This window comes from Corvus moneduloides, chromosome 9, assembly GCF_009650955.1.
Source record: "Corvus moneduloides isolate bCorMon1 chromosome 9, bCorMon1.pri, whole genome shotgun sequence".
Lineage (NCBI taxonomy): Eukaryota > Metazoa > Chordata > Aves > Passeriformes > Corvidae > Corvus > Corvus moneduloides.
Genome location: NC_045484.1, coordinates 12,971,379 through 12,991,472, shown reverse-complemented (window position 1 = coordinate 12,991,472; position 20,094 = coordinate 12,971,379). Strand labels below are relative to the sequence as shown.

At 39.2% G+C, this 20,094-nt stretch overlaps 1 protein-coding gene across 1 annotated transcript in view; it reads right to left on the bottom strand.

Annotated features, from left to right (window-relative positions):
- The window catches only part of OLFM3 (olfactomedin 3), a 56,184-nt gene extending 36,577 nt beyond the window's left edge, over nucleotides 1-19,607 (bottom strand). The window contains exon 1 of the mRNA XM_032118014.1: nucleotides 19,254-19,607. Coding sequence (XP_031973905.1) covers nucleotides 19,254-19,322 — 69 coding nt within the window. The 5' untranslated portion in view covers nucleotides 19,323-19,607. The remainder of the gene's footprint in view (nucleotides 1-19,253) is intronic.
- Nucleotides 19,608-20,094: the final 487 nt, after the last annotated feature.

Genomic DNA, 20,094 nt, shown 5'->3' with positions numbered 1-20,094 from the left:
TGGAGCTGATATGACAATATAGACCCTTTAAAAATGCAATAGAAACTGAAAGGGCTGACAGTCAGGAATATCAGTATCTTGGAAAAGGAAAGCACCCCTAAACATGAATGTGCTTTAGCAGATGTTGAAGGACAGATTATAATTCCAAATTACTTAAAGCTGTTACTCATGCCAAAGGCATATGAACTGCAGTGCAGCTGTAACACAGTACGCTGTTTTATGTGTTCCGAATGTAACCATTAGGATAAAAGCCTTCCAGCACTCTATACAGCCAGTAACATTGCTGCACAAAGTCAGTCTTCAGTAATTACAAAGAATCTAAGGCAATTCACAGTCTGTATTCATACTGTAAATTTAAGCCTTCTGGGTTGGCAAACAGTTGTCTGCAATCTATTGTAGAAGAGGAAAAAAAAGAAAAAAAATACTTCACATGCTAATGTAAGATAAAAGAAGACAGCAGGGAAGAGGAATACAAATAAAAATAACTCAACAAGGTAATATTCTTTATTCCTCATTCTATAATGATCCTTTCAAAAGACTTTTCCTCAGTCTAGTATGGTGTTCCTACTGGGTAATACACTAACAGTCTGCCAAAGAAAATTACTGCAGCTGAAAACTGAGCTGTTTCACAGGGAGAGCAGGACAGAAGTGTAAGAGTGAAGGCTGACATAAATCAAGAACCAGGAGCTTTCTGGTTTGTGTTAGGACGCATTGGGACCTTCTAGCTGTCCTGCACTGGCTGAGAAAAGATGTCTGAGCACGAAGAGCTCTCTGGATTACATGACTCTCTTGTGCACTGTCTTTCTTCCTGGACTTCTGAGACATTTGTCGGCATCGTAGGCTGCACTCAGCTCTGGGTTATGCTGTGATAAGCAGGGACTCCTGGCAACTCGAAGGCTGCAGCAGCAAGAGATTTATAACCATGTCAGTCCTTCTCGGGTGTTTTTACTGGATACACGTCAGAGGTTCCTGAAAGGCAAACCTGTAATCTCTAGGAAAATGCAGCACAAATGCCAGGTGCTAGTACTGACATACAGATTTAAGAGAAAAGGACTGGTGTGTTACTGTTTCTCCTGAGTTCCTTATCAGTAGTAAAGAAGTGCGCATATATCACTGAAAATCTTATGTACAGTGGTGCTTTTGGATGGTTTTTATTCCATGCATGGAAGAATTACACTACCCTAGACTGATTTAGTTTTACTGAAGCACAAAGGAATGTAAGTATGAATAAAAAATTTTATGACCCAGCAAAATATCTTTTGTTCTAATCAACAACTGGAGAGAATTTTCTGTATGAATTGATTATTTAATCCCTGAAATTATGAGAGAAAACCTCGTATTTCACTTTATGGAACCTTACTGATTGTTATTTCAGCACTTATTTTTGCCTACTCATGATACAGATTCATGGATATGCTATACCTAAAAGATTATGCGTAAGACTCTGAACACGAGTTCTGCCTCTGCTCTTGAAGTAGTATGTAAATTATTGATTACTCACTGAAAAGGGCACTTAGATTTGAGGAATCTGTACTGCAACTTTTTAAAGAGTTTTATAAAATATAATATGAATTCATAAAAATGTCGTATTTTCCATCAATCAGTACACTGCTACTTGCAATGACCAAGTATCATTGACTTCACAGATATCGGTGTTTTAGTGGGTTTCTGAAATAGGAGCACTGAGCTAAACCTTTCCAGGCAAGTGTGTCCTGTTCTATACTAAAGAGAAGAGCACTTCCTGAAGACAGCAACACCCCCACTTTCTGAACCCAGACCTTGACCAGTGCTGAAGGAGGGAGGCTCAGGCTGTTGTAATACAAGCACCATCCTGTCAGCTGAAACAGAAGGGCTCTAAGAAACCTTCCAAGGAATCCAGGGGAAAGTCCTTCTTTGGACCATGTTTTTAAAAGACACAATATAAGCTACCATCTTTTATAACTGAGACAACACTAACAAAGGAGTTAATGAACTGGAAGTGATATAAAGCCTAAAGGGGAACAAAAGGTATGCCAGTTATCTTTAGAATAGCATTCTTGAATTACAGGCCACATATAACTTGTTGATCAAGCACTAACTTGATCAACTGTTTTCTTTCTTTTCCATAGCACAGTATTTAGATCTGCTTAATCACACCTGCACATTCCAACAGCCAGCTCAATGCATAGTTACAAATTAGGAGGACTGAGAACTCTGTAATGCTCAGATGATAAATTCACTGATTTTGAAGACTTTAGAGCAAAAGGGAAGAGCTGCATGGCCTGAATTCTTAGTTTGAGATAAATGTATTCACTTCACTTTTCAGAAAATGCTCTTATGACACCATCTGTCAGCATAAAGCACTCAAATTTCAGTTGTATTTCTAGGATGATGCAGGGCTAAGAGTTTATGATGCAAGTATGTTAAATTGTTCTGTTTTGGAGGAATGCATTAAACACATTTTCAAGCTTCTGTTTCTAGTTTATCTTCTATGATTTTGTGAGTGTTCTGATGAAGGTAGGTAGCACAAGATTTGTTTCTGGGTGGAGGGAGTGAACTGGGAAGGAGAAAAAATTCTGAAGTACTTGAGAGACTTTTTTGCTTTTCATTTGAGATTAAAGTGGGGGGACAGGATCCCTCAAAATACTGTTTAAATGAAGGATGTTTTTAGAGGGCAGCAGAAGGACAGAAAACAAGCTCTTCTGAGCTGACAAGAAAGCAAGGTTACTGTCAGAAACTATCGATTAGGCTCTGGTCCAATAAAACCAGTCAGACACAACAATGGTGGGACCTTAGCATAGATAAGGTAGCTGTGCCTCCTTAAGTCAGTAGTTTGTTTCATAAGTTTGGAATCTTTTTTAAGACGCTGTTTCATTTATAGCTTTCCGTTGTGTTTGTATGTGAGCTCAGACTATGAAGTGAGGAGAAGGCATAATGAAGGTTAATGGAGCTCTCGGGTTCATGCAACTCATATGAATTAGAAATAATTTACTAAGAGGAGGCTCACCAAAATCAAATCTAAAAATACTTCATGCAGAGTTCATAATAGATTAAATATCACTTCCAGACAGCTGCAATGTAATTTTGCCAAAATGAGATAAAATAAATGCCAAATAAGTGTCAAAGTGAACAAAGGAAGGGTCCCTCCTGTGTCCCTTTACAAATACTTTTTCTTCTACATTATTCCTTTTGTAAACGGGGAAGGAGTAAGAATGGAAAGAGCAAGAAACATTAAAACCAAACTGAGCTCTGGATCAGTCCTTCCCTCCTCTCATTGGTACAGGAGGATATATTCCTGAAATTGCATAATCTGAAGTTAAACACAACAAACAGCATTCTCTCTTTTATTTTGGTAAACACTTGGAAGCATTATGAACTCAGCATCATATTGTGAGATCGGCTGTGTGACTGCTGAGGAAGAATGAGTCCTCTTCTTTTGTTCTTCCCACAGGGAGCTACATAGAATTTCAGAATAGGGAGGAATACAAAAATAATTCTCTTCCCAAGATAATCAGCCATTGCAAATGAGGTAGCGTGACAAGAATAGTAAATACTTTCTTTTATTAATAGCAATAATTAACATCTTTGGATTAAAAGGGGAAACAATTCTTTCTTTGTGCTGTTCATATAATAGTAAACCAATCTAATGATCACTGCGAATTGTATCCCCAGGGCATAATTTGGAGGTAGATGACCTATATAGGTTCCAAAGGCTTTCTTTACAATTTTATAAAGAGGGAAAGAATGGTCTCACTTCATCTGGGAATGAGTTGTACTCTGCATGCTAGAAAAGCTTGAAGGTTTTGGAACACAATTTTTATTAAGGACAAGGGATCAATTTGTGTCACTTGGCAAATAATTCTACTGCACTTTCATCTTTGGAGGTTCAGTCAGTAAGGAGTAGACTGATCGTACAGGGATGGTTTCCCGATAGGCATGCTGTGGAAACTCCATGGAGGGGAAGCTGTCCCAGCAGTGCAGTTAATCAGCCATCTCCTAAGTGCCATGGGAGCTTCTCAGAGGGACTCCACAACACTGCTTCACATGGGTTAATTGTAGGTTATCCAAGCTTGGGTTCTTTGGTCAACCGAAGAATTCTTTCTGAATTCACAGAAAGACATTAAGTATTTAAGTTTGGAACAAGTCTGACTGAATTATTTTCCATTTCATTGTGTTTCAAATTTCTCCTTAATTTCTCTTTGATAATAAAAATGATTTTAATTTAGAGAGGGAATTTAATCTAAGGATGTCATAATATTTTAATGTGTTCAGTCCAGCCTAGCAACAAAGAGGAGTTCTAAAATCCTGTTACTCTCTATGTGATAAGAAGAATGTGTGTTCTTGTCACAGATATGAACCTACAGTTAAATTGCTACAACCCTGGAGTGACAGCAAGGGAGGCAGAACTGGAAGTCACATCTACTGATTGTAATTGAATAGCTGGTGCTGAAATCTAGCCCGTGAGCTGCAGATTTGGTATAATTAAAAGATAATTTGTGTATGAGGAAATAGCACATTTATATGCTATTTCACAATGTATGGAGAATATAAATACATGTGTGAGACAACATCACATAAATGCACTTTGTTTCTAGATTGTGTACAATAAACTCCAAACACTGGGTAACAACATATTCTCTCACCATTACACAGGGTAAAGGTAATCATATACTAATAATGTGAAGCAACTGTTATGCAGAGCTAAATCCCTAAATTCTTACTCAGACAGGATAAGGATTAAGAATTTTGCTCCATATTGCCTCTTTACCAAACATAATTACTTGGTTACAAGTGTTCATAGTAAAAGAAATTCTCTGTCACTATGCACAGAAAGAATAGAACCATTCCCTTTTTCACACTCTGCTATTGCACTGTTCTCAAATTAATCCCTGAAAATTGAGCTTTAAAAACCCCCAGAAGTGTGAATTCAAACCACCATATCTGTGTTTTATAGGTATCCAGTCCTGGTGTTAGCAAAAACTGAAACAGTGTCTGCATGATAACGAATAGAAAAACGATGAGCAAAATACTTACTGAATATAAATAACGTTTAGTTCCATAAGCATTTCTGTGCATGAAATGCAGTTCTGAGTGTACCTTAAGGTGGTTGCTAGTGATGACTCTTAAGCATTAAATGTCACTGTATTACGCAACTGCATCTGTCTTCTCAAAAATTACAGAGGCACACTGTGTCTTGTGATATCTAGGACTAACCCTGATGTGACTGTCCTCAGTACAGTACCTAGTTTACACCACTAAGGATGTAAAGGATGTCACAATTTCATTCTCTGGACATTGCCTTTGCTCACTGGTTCACCAGACAAATAGAAGGAAGCCACTCAGGATGATTTTCTTTTTTTTCCAAACATAATAAACAAATAACTATTGTTTAGGGGGGAATAGAAATCTTTATATGTGCCCAATCAACTCAGAGTAATCTATAATAACGAACATGTTTGCTGGAGTATGTTGGTTTATTTGAATATTAAGGTTTTACCAGAATGAAATATTTATGGAGTTTTATTTAGCTAATGATGAACAAGGAGTAAATAGCAGCATGAGTTTCTTTGTTAAAAAGCTTTCAAGGAGAGGAAAAAAGGCAATTGAGAATTCCACTACACAGAAAATAGTCTTCTTACTGGCACTAGAATGGGTCCTCACTCACCCTGACTTCTCTGAGAACCTTTGGTGACAGAAATGATGCAAAAAATTTCTTGTTATTTCAGTTTAGGATTCCTTTAGTGAGGAGGAGGGAAGAAAGAAAATGGGGGCAAGGATATTAAATAATGGTGGCCAGATTTTGGCTTATCTCTCTAACTTTTTAGTGCTGTGCAGATGTCAGGCCCAGGCATAGCCAGTAATTACTGGCTTGGGGATGGCAGGATCACTCTAGACGCAGCAACACCACAAAATTACAACTAGAAATTTAGTTAGGGTCAGATCCTCAACTGCTGTAACTTTTCTGACTTCTGACAGTGCTCAGGGGCTGCAGCATTTCTCAGAGACCAGAGATATGGCCATAAGTCAGTCCTCAGTCTTTGCCACTGCTTCGCTGCTGCAGTGCAGATAGTGTTTGCAACTCCATGGGTCCTTGTGCAGAAACACTGGCCTAGGGCTCCTGAGGCATTTTAGTTGTACCTCAGACTCCAACATATTCTCTTTCTAGCTACAGAATAAGGAAATCTATTGTCTTGAGATTGTACTATACAAATCCCATGTGAATCCCATAATAGCAGTCATGTTGTTTGCTCTGCTTACTCTTTCTCATATGGAAGATATCTGTTATTTCTTCTGCAGTAGTGTACGATGTCCTCAAAAGACAAAACTCTGGATGGAAACAGAACAGGATGGCTTAGTAGTTCCCAGAAACACAATAAAAGACAGTACAGTTCAAAGCAAATTCACACTCTGAATCCATTCATAATTGCATATTCACAGCAGGCCTCCAGAACAGCAGCAGTGAAATGTGTTAGGCTTTATCTCACTCTTCTGAGAAGTGCTGAGGGCCCCACTGAATAGTTAAAAATAGACTGCACTGTATACTCAATAATAAGGCTAAGCAGATAATTTGATCTAAACAATTTAACAAAATTAGCTTTCTCTTTTACTAGAATCAGTTTACAAAGAGTGCTATTTTCAGCAACATTTCTATAAATAATTTCTACTGCACAGCTATTTTATGAATAATTCACAAATCTGAATGCTAAAATTTGAGCAACTTTGGATTGATAAGCCATAAATATACTGGTATTTCTTAAGTGAGCACACAAAATTTGTTATCTTATATAAATGCAAGTATAAATTATAAATGTGTATTCAAAATTATAGTATTCACCTAACATTCTGCTTCGTCACTGATTTTGCTTGATAGGAAAGTAGTACAAACAATTTTGGACCTATGTTTGTTTAAAAATTGGAACAACTATTTGTGGAAGATTTTACTTCTGTTTTCTTTCCCATCTACTGAGGGCAGTGTGTTAAGAAATATGAATATTGAAAAATTTGCTTTTTCATCCTCACTTTCTTCATATGCATCTTGCACTGATGTGCTTGTTCACAATAATCTTCTGTCCACGTGACCTTTGATGGGCACAGGCCTGCTGACCAAAGGTATGGTAACATTCTAATTCACAACTGATGGATGGGCAGAGGAAGGTATAGTCATAAGGCTTTCTTTAGGCACTCAGCAGTGTATTTTTTAATGAAATATATCCCAGTCTCAATCTACTTGGGTACTGTTAGTCTTATTATTATTAATAGGTCAGTGCCTTTATGAAAGACAAAATAGTCTTTAGATGTTAGCAAGTTTTTTCAGGTATTTCCATTTTCAGTGTTTTCAGGCTGTTCCCAGTACAATTATTTATTCTAATCTCCCATTGTATCATTTGGATTTCTTATCTTCCCTTTCTAAGCCTGTTCTTTGCGTTTTTCAGAGTACCTAGTACATTTTTCACAATATGTACATTTTTCACAATATGTCCACTATTTAGCTTATTGCTTTCGTTCTTCTTTTTATCACAAACTCTGTTTCACAGCCTGTTCATTTGAGATAGATTTTGCATTTTATCCTGTAAGGCTTGTATCTTGTGCATTTATATAATTTATGTATTGTTTCACACGACACAATTCAAACAATTTTGGTGCCATGTGACAACAGAAGTTGTTGTCTCAAGGCAAACAGTGCAGGTGGTCTTGCATACAGCTTTGAGTTGGATTTCGAGCTCACTTTTAAGAGTCAGCAGTGGCATAGCCTGCATTTATAGTGAGGCATTTAAGGGTTTGTTCTGAAGTTCCTATTACCTCCAGTGCTATCTTTGGTCTTTCAGCCAGTTACTGTTCAAGTTGATCTCCACATGGCACTCACTTATACTGTGGAATCACCCTTGTGATTTTGTCAGGCAAGAATCCCTTCAGCATCAGTGCCTGTGGGTCTGAGTATGCTGGTCCTAATGAAAATGGAAGTGCAAAGCCCTACTGACTGGAAAAGGGGAGGACATGCTCTGTTTGGTGTGAACATGTCTCTAACAGGATGTTGCCAATCTTAAAATGTTCTGAATTCAAAGAATTCAGTGGAAAATGCAGAGGCTCTGAAGTAATATGACTGATCACCAAATGTGAATGGTCTGACGGGATATTATTTTTCAAAAAGATTAAAATAACCAAGTAGATTATTTAAAATATTTCTTCACCTAATGTCTAAGTTGATGGTGGTAGGTGTGATGATCATTAGTTCCTCATGTTACAGTCAATACTTTGTTCCAACAGACTTGTGTTATAAAAGGCCTTCCCAAAACAGTAAATATATAAAAAATGGCTCCTTTAGGCTGTGGTAGGTTCTTTGACTTCCCTGCCTCCACGCCCTGCCCTGCCCAATGCCTGACGTGAAGCATTTTAATTAAACTGATACTAATGGGAATAACTGATCCAGAACTTGGATATATGCCCTTGGAAGGATAGCTGAAAGTCTTCCCAGTCCAATGAACAAGTTACAAGATCAGTCTGTTACAGACTCTTAAGTAAAATCAAACATATATGAGGCATGAACCACAATCATGTGAATTGATCTAAGTCTGGGATATTTTTCCTAGGTAAACAGAGAATTTGGCTTGACATGCTCTTATTTGTAGCTCAGAGGAATTAATTTCAATTATTAGTAAAGAAAATAGAAATAACAAAATTTAGCATATGAAATAATACAGAAGGAAACTTAGCAAAACTCTTAATCTCTCAAAACCAAAAAATATCAAAAAGATTGCAGGTAAAAGAAGGCATCCTCTAAAGAAAACCGAATGCCAAACACAAATCCCTGGCTGTTAGGGGAATCTCTAAGGGACGTAGCCAGTCAGAAAGCATTCCAAGATTGCAAACAAGAAGTGTGTGGGTACAGGATAACAATCAGCATTTTGGAGAGAGAAGAAAGCAGAAGCCTAAGGACCTTGGTATTAAATTAGCTAATGATAGCAGATTTTTTGCAGAGGAAGCAGATGTGCTAGAAAAGAAAAATATCCCATTTATTAGTTTCATAAAATCTGCATCATTGGTTTGGGAAAACACAGATGATATGATACAGTAAATTATTATAACTGTAAGAAATTTATGACAATGGATAAAAAAAGAGTGATAATTCAACACAAAAATATTTGCCTAAAAGAAAAGTTTCTAAAGGTAGGGGCCCAGAGGGGCTAGAAAGTGAAAAGGTAATATTGGTCATTCTTAAGTAAAAGAGGCTATTAAAACCAGAAAATCACAAAATACAAATAGCATATATCCAAGAATGCTAATGAGGATAGGAATGTCAGTGTTGGATGATATCTAATTGCATGTGGTTTGGGAAAATTTTGGAGGAAAGATGCAATCTTGTGTCTATTTACCAGAAGAACTGGGCAGTTAGGGCTTATCAGGCATATTTTTCAGTAACTACCATCACTCTTACCATCTTTTAAAAAGTGACTTGGGGAATCATATGAGAAAACATGAACTGGTCATGTCCTTTGCACAGACAATGGACCCACTGGCCTAACCAGTCTCGACCTTACTTAATTTCTGTGCTATTTCTAAATGGGAGAGAGCTATTAGCACGAGCAAATTATTTTATTCCTGAAAGACACTGGTGAATATAATATGAATGCCAATAGGATCTGGGTAAATTTTTCTTCTGTACAAGCAACAGTGGTGACCTTAGCCATTCATGTAGCTTTTTTACTCGACAAATCTAGAACTGGGCAAATTTGAATACTTCAACTACTGCCAGTATTGCATCAAAATCCCTTTTCCTTCATTTTCTCAAAAAATTAAAATTTGAGGCTCTATGTATTGCCTGGTGGCTTCTTGTACAGCAGCCTTATCAGAGACATCAGGGGAGCCATGTCATTCTGTCTTCTTTTGGTTTCGAAATCTCCAAAGGAAGAATGTTTCTTCACCACTCACTCAGGCTGGAAGAAACTCAAATTGAGCCAACACGTTCCTTCTCCTTGTGAATCACAGCCACCAGCATAATTTCATTGTCTCGTCTGACAAGTAGAGGAACAGATCTGCTTGTACATCCCTCCACACACAGACGATGTTGAAGGAGTTGGAAGAACAGGTGAGTGGCATTTGTGGTCATCCTCATGTGCTGCCCACTGAAGCTCAGAGTGGGAGAAGGAAGAGGGGGAAAGCTAGCACTGACTGAAGTATAAATAAGGGTATTTTGGGGATGAGAAACTACTTCCCTGCCTGCTCTAAAATTCCACAATCTAATCCCTGGTGGTGCTCACAAAATCAAGTTATTGCTTCATGAAATACTTTTAATGATGACTGAGTGTTTTAGCCAATAGAGTTTTTCTTCTGCTTGAGACGAGAAAGACCACCTTAGAGAGGGAGAACTTTGTCTCTAAAAAAGATAAATACCATGGTCTAAATAAATGGGGCATTCTGAGAACACTGATTCAGTAAATATTTCCATTCAAAATTTTCTTCAAATGCATGCTCTTTTTCATTGACAAATAAGAGGGGAACTATATCTATATCTATCTACACACACACACATATGTCTGTAGGCTAAAGTTGTATTTTGGTGTTTTAAAGGAAGGACAGAACATTGCTGGTGTTGTGAGATGTCACATGTAAATGCAAGGTCAGTACCCAGAACTCTGGATACACTTATTTTACTCTATCACTGCAGTGAAGATATTCACATTCATTGACTTGAACTTGAGCAGCAGATGTGTGTGGCTTTATGAGAAAGCAAGTCCAGAGGGCAAAGATCAGCAAAAGACAACTACAGCACAGATATCTGAGCTTCTTGAATTGTGCTGGACAGATTGCTGATCACAGCAAGATGTATGGAAAGAAAACAAGGTAGAAATATATATCTGCATCATCTACTAATATGGAAGTATTTATTTTAGCAGTGTCTGCAGAACGAGTATAGCAGGTCATTAAAAATTATTTTAACCTTCCTATTGAAAAGGATTAGAATGCAAACCAGGTATTTAACCTTGTATGAGACACAGCTGACAGATTTCTTGATGTCATAAGTGAACCTGTTACATCAAAGAACGTAGAATTATGTGGTGCATACGTAACTTCAGGAGTTTTACATGAAAATTCAGTAAAAAGGTAAAGACATAGCCACTCCTACTATTTACATACCCTCCTACCTTAGAGGAACTTCTTTTATTCTTTGCATCTGGTTTCAGTGTATTTTTCAGGGCCAGGAGACTTCTGTAAGACTGGAAACTAATTTTTGTGTGACATAGTATGGAATAGCTTCCAGTTTACTCATTTGCCTTTCAGCTACATTTTTGCATATCTAGTTTAATTGTAGATGTTATTACACATACATACTGTTGAGCTTGTTGAATAGTAAAGTCCATATCGTTTTAATATCAACATATTAACCACAAAGAAAAGCAAGAGCGCTTGTGAAGTTTTTGTTGGAGACTGAGGAGGTATCTGGAAGTCAGTGAATTCCTGCCTGTTACATGGCAGGCAGAGGTGGCAGTAGGATTAGCCTCTAGGTTAAAGAGTCAGAAGGGAACTTGAGGCTTTAAAAATTCAGAAATGCAGGAGACCATCCTCTCTGCTTGAGGCTACAGCTGATTCTCACGGGAGATTGCTAACACATATGGTTTTGGTGTTTTGATAATTGTGCATGTATTCAGAGACAGGACAGAAAACAGGTCGGCAGCAATTTTTGCATTTAGGCTACTCTGCCTGACATATATCTCTGTATTCTTTATGCAGGTGCCTAGAAACACCTGTGAAGATAGCAAAAAATATTGATCTGAGATCTCATTATAAATTCAAACCTATCACACATTGGCTTTCAGAACTGAGAACTGAGTGCTTGTATCTACAGCTGGATCTACCTTTTTTGTACCATCATCTATTCTATGTACTGTTGGTTACTCAGTACAATATTTTGTTACAACTACACTGACTTCTGCATATTTTCTTGGGAAAAACATCCCAATACCATATATTGAAAATGCACAGTCTTATTTAAGAAAGTAAAACAGTTCAAATAAGATGTAGGAGGTTATACAAAAAGAACAGGAAAAAAAATAATTGTAGTAGGGAGGCTGAGACTGAACATCCCCATTTAATATGAGTAAGGAAGTGTGTGATAGGTTTGTGTTTATAATGAGATCTCAGATCAATAATATTTGCTGTCACCACAAGTATTACTGTATTCTAAATGCTGAAGTTCATATTTTTGTAAATCTAATTTTAAATCTGAAGTCCAAACTCAAATAGTTTTATAATTTCATACCTGGAAAAATACTTACGTGCTTAGTTGTCTCCTTGAGATGGATACACTGAAACACAATTTGAAGTATATTCCTATAGCTGTGGTTCTAAGAAAGGAAGCCCATGCAGATCTCTATAAACTCTTTTTTAATAATATGCCACAATAATTTAAGAATAATATTCACCATATTATGATTGGCTCTTAATAAGAGAGTTCCCTCACTTGTCACTCAGAATGGAGTTAGTTTTTTCCAATTGTTCTGGCTGCCCCCTTAGGGGTTACTTTATAGCTTGAGGAGGATGCAAACACTGTTTCCCAAAACCACAGCAGTGAAGAGGGCTGCTTGTTTCCAGAATTTGCTTAAGCTGCTGTTATGCTGACTGATACATGCTTTTCAGTGAAATAAGTAAACAGAATCATTAAATCATAGTTACAAGGATTTGTTTGGTTAGAAGGCAGCGCAGCAGACAGATGACTGCTCTTCAGGGGAATGCAGGATGAAAACCACTGCATTTGTGTTATCTGGGGCTGCTTTAGGTTAGTTACTTAAGTGATTTAAAAGTTTGAAACAGAGGTCAGAATATTAAAGTTTCTTTAATTCCTCCTGAGGAAAAAAATGTTTTAAATAAAGAGGGCTGCATATTTTATGAGTAATTACATAAAATGTTTTCCTTTCTTGTGAAAAGACATAGCTACAGAAGCAGCTGGGTAAGAATTCACACAACTCCATATCCATAGGCCTGGTATTCAATCTACTTTGGGCTATAACTCAAATTCCAATTTGAGATTGTTTACTGACTTATGAAAAATATAGCTGGTTGTTTCTTTAGCTTTTCTGATCTGTAAACCTCTGTCACGAACCTTTCAGTAAGCAATTCTTGTGTACACTCCTGTATCCATTGAGACAGTTACTTCTCAATGTCAACTGCTTTTATCACCAATATTTTGTGCTCTGTTTCCTTCCCTAAGCAGGCACACATTTTGTGGTGTATTCAGTTAATTGGTATGAAACAGTCCTGCTGTCAGAAAAAGTAGTTATTAGGAAACCATCTCTAGAAGCTGGCCAGTAAAGATGAAGACTAGACATCATCTAGTTTTAGACAACACGTGCCTAAGTAGACAAAGAATACTATCTTTTTTTATCTGATACATCAGTTATTTCCTTATTTACAAAAACATATGTTAGTCCTATTCCAAAAGGGATGGAATGGAGATAAACTAATCCATTCAGTGTGCCTTGTTATTTTGCATTTTGCTGTCTTGATGGCTCTTTAAGACAGAAATACAAATTCTTCGATTTCAAATAAAACCAAGTCTAGACTTTAAAGCCCCTTAATGTCAGGAATTAAAACAAAGACAATAAAAATAGTAATGTTTTTGAAATAGTTTCAAGTGTTCTAGTAGATTATGCTGCTGATAGAAGGTCAGTTTTCTTTGAGTCACTAAGGAAAAAATCAGAAGCTGCAGTCCATGCTTAAAAGTGTCACTGAATCTTGGAAGTAATGCTGTGACATAGACTAAGGTCATGTCCAAGATAGATTTGAAAGCACTTTTAAGAGTAATATGTATTGCTATTGCATTTCTGGTTTTTTACTGACTTAGAGGACTAAGAATTCTGCTGGCTAGGTTCTTAGGTGGAATGATTAACGTGGATAGAACCATGTGCTTGGGTCACATATCTTGGTTTAAAAACACGTGAGCAACAGATGTGGTCTGGAATTCTGAGGTAAATCCAAGAATTTCTGAAACTCTGAAAGTAAGGTAACTGTTACACTATTTCCGAATTCTCACTCATGAAAAGAATTCTATACTCAATCCTAGGCACACAGAGTCCTTGCTTTCTCTAGGTTTGGTCTCAGGCAAGAAATCTCCTGCCTTGTGGAGTGAAGCAGTAGGATAGATTGGTGTTCTTGTGAAAGATGGTCCTTGAGAGGACTTTTCCCAGACTACTGCTGCATAGATTTACAGAATGCTTTTGAATTTTCCCTGGCTTTTCAGTCAAGATTCACTAAGAATGCCTAAGTGATGCCCTGAAGCATTTTTGTCATACTGCAGTTTTGAAAAAGGGGATTTCAGTGCCCCAAATAGACTGGGCCCTCTCTAGACTCCCTGTTCATTTCTTAATAGGTCCCTTATGAATTTCACATATTTGAACTTGAAATTTTAACACAACTGTTAAATCTGCAGCCAACCAGAAACACAATTTTTTAGAGTTGATGTTGTTTTAATAGCTTCAATACTGCATTTCCTGTTCCTGATAGTTGCCTTCTGTGCTTCAGCTTTTTCTTCTTTGCAGACTTTGTGAATTGATTCTCTTTCACTGGCTTATGACTTGGCCAAACATAGAAGAAAGGTGGAAGCTTGGTTACCTGAAGGCAATATGCCTCTACTGGAAAAATAATTTTTTCCTGTGAGGATAAGTCTGTGTATATGTATACATACAAAACTATTTTTGAGATTTTGTATAACATATATAATTGGTTTTGAGTGCATTCAAATGAGTAGAAGTCATAATACTCATGAGCAACAAAGGAATCTGATTTTAGCCAGAGAAAAAAAAGACCTCTTCCCATAGCATCACGAGTTTTAAAAAGCCCTTAAAGACCACGTGATATCTGATAGATACAGGGGAGTTAGCACTCATCCAGTTGTCACTCACGTGTGTGTTTTTGCATATTCTCTTCCAATATCTTAATATATGTGACTTACAATGATGTAATGAATACCTTTCAGTGATTTTATATAATGTAATGATGGAGGGATGTCTTTGTGTGTACATAAATAGGAAATACATGAAGCACCCTTTTTTCCCAGGACTGGAAGGCTAAAAAGGCACTGTATTGATTACTGCAGGAAGAACAAGCAGTGTTAACTACAATCTTGGGTCTTTACATATTGACTGAAGTTACTAGAGTGAGAGTAAAATAACTGGAATGACACCTGGGAGAGAGCCCAGGGCATATTAACAGTAACAGGATGCTCCTCAATGGCTGTTGAGTCATGATCCTCAGAAATGGGAGAGTAGACACCAAGTGAGAGTTGACCACATTCAGCAATTAATGATTTAGAACATTCTTAAACCTTGGGGGTTAAATAATTAGGAATGGTTTTCATATTGACTAAGTACTAATACCGTAGGAAACAGAGTAAATTAATTTCCAAGCAGGTAATGAGATATAATTTTGCAGTGTACTGTAGTCCTATGAGTCATTTTCAGTACAATAGTGTATTGTGGTAAGCCTTTGCTGTACATAGGATTCTTATAAATTCCTGCAATATGGATCAATTAATTTGTATTGCTAAGCAGCACTAAAGTAGTGCACCCTGCCTACTGACAAGTTCTTGAAATCTGGGAAAAATAAAGATTTTAGTGGCTATTTGTATAGTCTGATTGTGTGAAAATCATAGATTTTTAAAATCTAGAAACACAGCCATTCCAAAGATGCAAAGTTTAAGCATTCCAAAATAGATGATTGATTTCACATCAGCTTTTATTTTTTAGTGTTAATATTCCCAACCATCCTCTTATCCTGTACAATGAATATAAATCACAGTTCCTTTCTGTAACTGTCCTTAATAATACTGCACTTAGTTTTTGTCTGGGATTGCACTTGGCGTATTTTTTCTCAAAATTCAAATAATGGAAAACAAACGGCATATACATATCCTATATGAAGGATATAAAGCCATTATAAAATTTAAAGGCCTAAAGGTCATTAACTGCATTGAAACATGAACATATTTATCAGATCTATTTAGATTTCAAAAACTAAACTTACAAAATGCCATCTATACTTGGAAAAATGCTGAGCTTGATTTCTATGTGGAACAGCTTTATCACACTATAAAATGCTTACTTGGTCATACCACTGTGATTATCAAGTGATGGTCAGCAAAGCAACCCTTATAAAAGAAGTCCACTTTACATACTGTGAAGGTCATTACAGAAAAATCCAGGTGGAGAAAAGCAGTACAGAGATGCCATCTAGCAGTAACTCTTAGAAATTTCCTAATATTGGATACTTCCTTCTTTCAAGATACTGCACTTATGACTAGGAGAAAGGAAAATTTTATATCCAAGTCCTATCACTGTATCTGGCTTCCTGATGAATGTCTAGGCACCCTGTTGGAAATAAATCTTTAATGAAATATATTATCATGGATAATGAAAAAAAAAATCCTATGTAAATACAGATAAAAAATAGAATAAAGTAAAAAAATATAGCATTTAATAAGTATCTTAAATTGATATTCAGTAATTAGCACTGTGTTATAATTTATCAGTGAGCTGCCTTCCATTTATTAAAGAAGAATTTTTTCAGTTGATCAATAATTTATACTGAGCTTAAAATGAAAGAATTCAAAAGCACGGGCAGTAAACTGCTGTGGTTGAAATAAAATCCTAATGTTTCAGAGTTTGGGGAATAAACCATATATAAATTTTTGTTACATATTTTACCATAAGATGGCGATACTTAAACACTTTACTATCAGTAAATAACTGAGTAAGTTCAGCACAATATCTGTGTCATAATAAGAGTGCCTGTGGACAGCAGTCTTGAGTCAATGATAGCCTAGTATTTTTTTTTTTACTGCCCAAGGCATTATTTTAAAATAGTTGATCAATAAAATAAATTATTACCTGAAAATTATGTAGGCCATGACTAGAAATTGTATTGTGTATACTGGAAATATCTCTTGTGATTCATTTCCCTAAGCTAGTAAGTTTGTGAGTGGCAAGGGCACGTAAAAGTTGTCTTTCTAGGCATGAGCATACTGCACAATTCTTTCTGGAAAAGAAAGAATTTCCCATCCCGTTGTTTCCTACAATTAGTTTCATGTCATAGATTTGCTTCCCAACCTGTAGGGCAGAAAATTAATATTCTATTTCAATTTAGCATAAAGCAAGATAAATAATAAAGCACTAATTCCATTTCTGAAGTGAGTCTGCAGTCAGAACTTGCACTTTTTTGCTAGAAAAATGTTGTAAAAATTTTTTACATATGTAATTTTCCACAGAAATATGAGATGTATTGCTCACAGTCAACAAAATTTAATTACTATTTTCCATGTTACACCTTTTTATATTTAATGGGGTGTAGGATCCATTTGATCTCACTTTTTTTAATTTATGAAAATCCAGTTAGATCCAATAAAAAACAGATTTTGACTAAGGGCTCTAATTTTAATCTAATCTTAAAGACTTCCGTGATTTTTTATTCCTGACCCTTGACAAAGTCAAAAGAGCCTGGAAAGAACATCTGAATATCTCTGGAAATGTCACAAGGAGTGATGAATAAAAGGCCATTTTCATGCCCTCTGCACAGCCTGCCACAGCAAAAAGGGCTAGAAGCAAAGTTTCCAAAGTTCATTTGTGCCATTTCTTTCCAGTGCCTCATCCTGGTTTTCAGTGCTGGATGGTGACAGAGACATAAGATGGAACATTTTTTCCCAGTGTTATTTTGGGGCCTGAACTAAAAAGAATTTTTCTGCCAGCTCTTTTGCTTCATTAGTGGTTTTACTCTTCTGTGGACAGAGAATGATACAAATTTGCTTTTCCTGCTTTTATGCAGCCTCTTTGACAGATCTTGCTAAGGGTAACAGAAGACAGAAAGAAAATGAGTGTGTGGAAACCTGTGGTTATAATGAGACCATGTGCTGCTATTCACACAGATGTGAAACTCCTGTGTGTGCATTGCCTGATAAGTCCCCTTACCGGCACAGCAATACCTGATACTTTCAAATAGCTCTTATTTAATAGAACTGATATAACTAATTTCTTAGATAATGTTATTAATCCACTATCCCCTTTGCTTTTTTGTTACTGTATCTTACTGACTGAAAAGCAGTCAGAATACTGCAGCTGTAAATCAGATTTCCACTGAATTGCTTTTTAGGTTCTGTTTTTGTTTTTAATGAGGAGCATCCATTCCATATTGTTGGACATTCAGTACATATTTTTATATGATTAATACCTTTATTTTAAATGAAAAACCTGCCAGAAGAGCTGAACATTGCCTCACATGGTTGTCTGGTACCTAACTGGTATCATTAAAATGACATTCACCAACATGCAATACCAATTGTGGCAACATGGCACGGACTGCTACTGGTAATGGACTGCAATACTACAGCAATGTTTTCTCTTGTCACGTTTCTATAATGCTCACAGTTTCAAGACTGTATGCCACAAAAAACGACAAATGAGACAAGATCTACATCTATAAAATACAGCTCTAGAGACATCTGCAGACCTGTTCAGTCATTATTGTAAGTGGTAGAGTGCAATTCCGATTTTCCAAATTACTTAATCTGAAATCTCCTTCACAAGCCAGGCTGTATGGCTAAAACCTATTGTTTACTTTTATCATTATTTCAATATCAGCTGCGATCTCTTGGTGACTTGACCACGTTTGTAAATAACAAAACTCTGCAGCAGCCCGGAGTGTGGCTATAGTACTAAATTCAGTGTCTTCACGTGACGCCTCCAGTTTCACTCTAAACAATTTTATTTCCAGTCGGAGGCTGCCGATCCCTGCTTCCAGCGCCTCGCTGCTTCCCCAGAACTGGTGCAGTCACCCAGCGCTGTAAGTGCCTCCTTGCCTGGAGCGGGATGGATCGCCGCTGGTTTGCGCTGGACAGCCACCGGCCTCGGACAGCTGCCGGGCTGGGGCCGCGGCAGCCCGCACGGCAGCCCCGTCCCTCTGCGGCGGACACAGCTCCTGCGAGCGAGCGGTGCTGCCGGGGCCCCGGGCAGCTGCGGGGTGCGGCGGTGCCCTGCCCTGCGCGCCGGGGCCCAGGGCCGCGCTGCATGGCGCCCGCACCCCGCTGACGGCGGGCACCGCGCCCCCCGCCCCGGCCGCCACGCCGGGAACCGGGGCCAGCCGCTCCCGACACGAGCTCTCCCGCCCGGCCGCTCGGACAGCCAAGGACACGCGCCCGCTTCTCCCCGGAGCTATCCGGCGCTTCGCCCGCTACCGCATACGCCGTGTGCGGGCCGGGTCCGCCGCTGCGAACTTGCCGCCCGGTCGGCTCCTACCTTGGAGGGATCGAGGCCGGCCAGCAAGGACAGCAGCAGGAGGTTGAGGATGCTGGCGGGCGCCCGCATCCTGATCCCGGGGCTGCCTCTCCGCGCCGCTCCTCTCGGTCATTCACTCCGCTCCCGCCGCAGCGACCGCGCCGGCAGCCGCGCTCTCTGCCCGCCCGCCGGAGCCCGAGTGGAGGCGGCAGCGGCAGCCGCCCGGGGGACGCTCATTCCGCAGGCAGCCTCGGCGCGGGGAGGGGGGGCGAGGACGGCGCTGCTCGAGCTGGCGGAGCGGCTCCGCGGCCCCGTCCCACCCCGCCCCTCCCCCCGGCCAGCCCACCGCAAAAGTTTGGGCCCGGGAGACGGCGGAGCCAGCGCGGCTGGACGGGCGCGGGAGCGGGCGGCGGATGTGACATCAGCGCCGCCGGGAGGGAGCGCGGGCAGGGGGCGCGGGGGCGGCGCGGGGGCTCCGGGCAGCTGCCGCGGGCTGAGGGGAGGCGCGGCCGGGCCGCTGCGGGGCGCGGTGCCCCCATGAGGGGCGGCCCCACCGACGCCGCACCCGGCCGTGGGTTAGCGCCCGGCCCCGCACCCAACTGCGGGTTACCGCCCCCGGCAGGGCCGGCGGAGGCCCGCTCCTCTGTGGAGTGCCGCTGTAGGCGGGGAGGAGCCGCTCTCCCGAAAAAACCCCTGGCACCATGGCAAGGGTGGGTTGATGTAGGGAGCTGCGAGGACGGGGTTTTCCTCAGTGGAATCCCTTTCGCACCTCCATCTAGAAAGTTAAGTCAGGGCTTGACTGAGCCCTGGTCAGGGTAAAGCCACCTGTGCTCTCCAGCTGGCCCATGGGCAGCAAGGGACT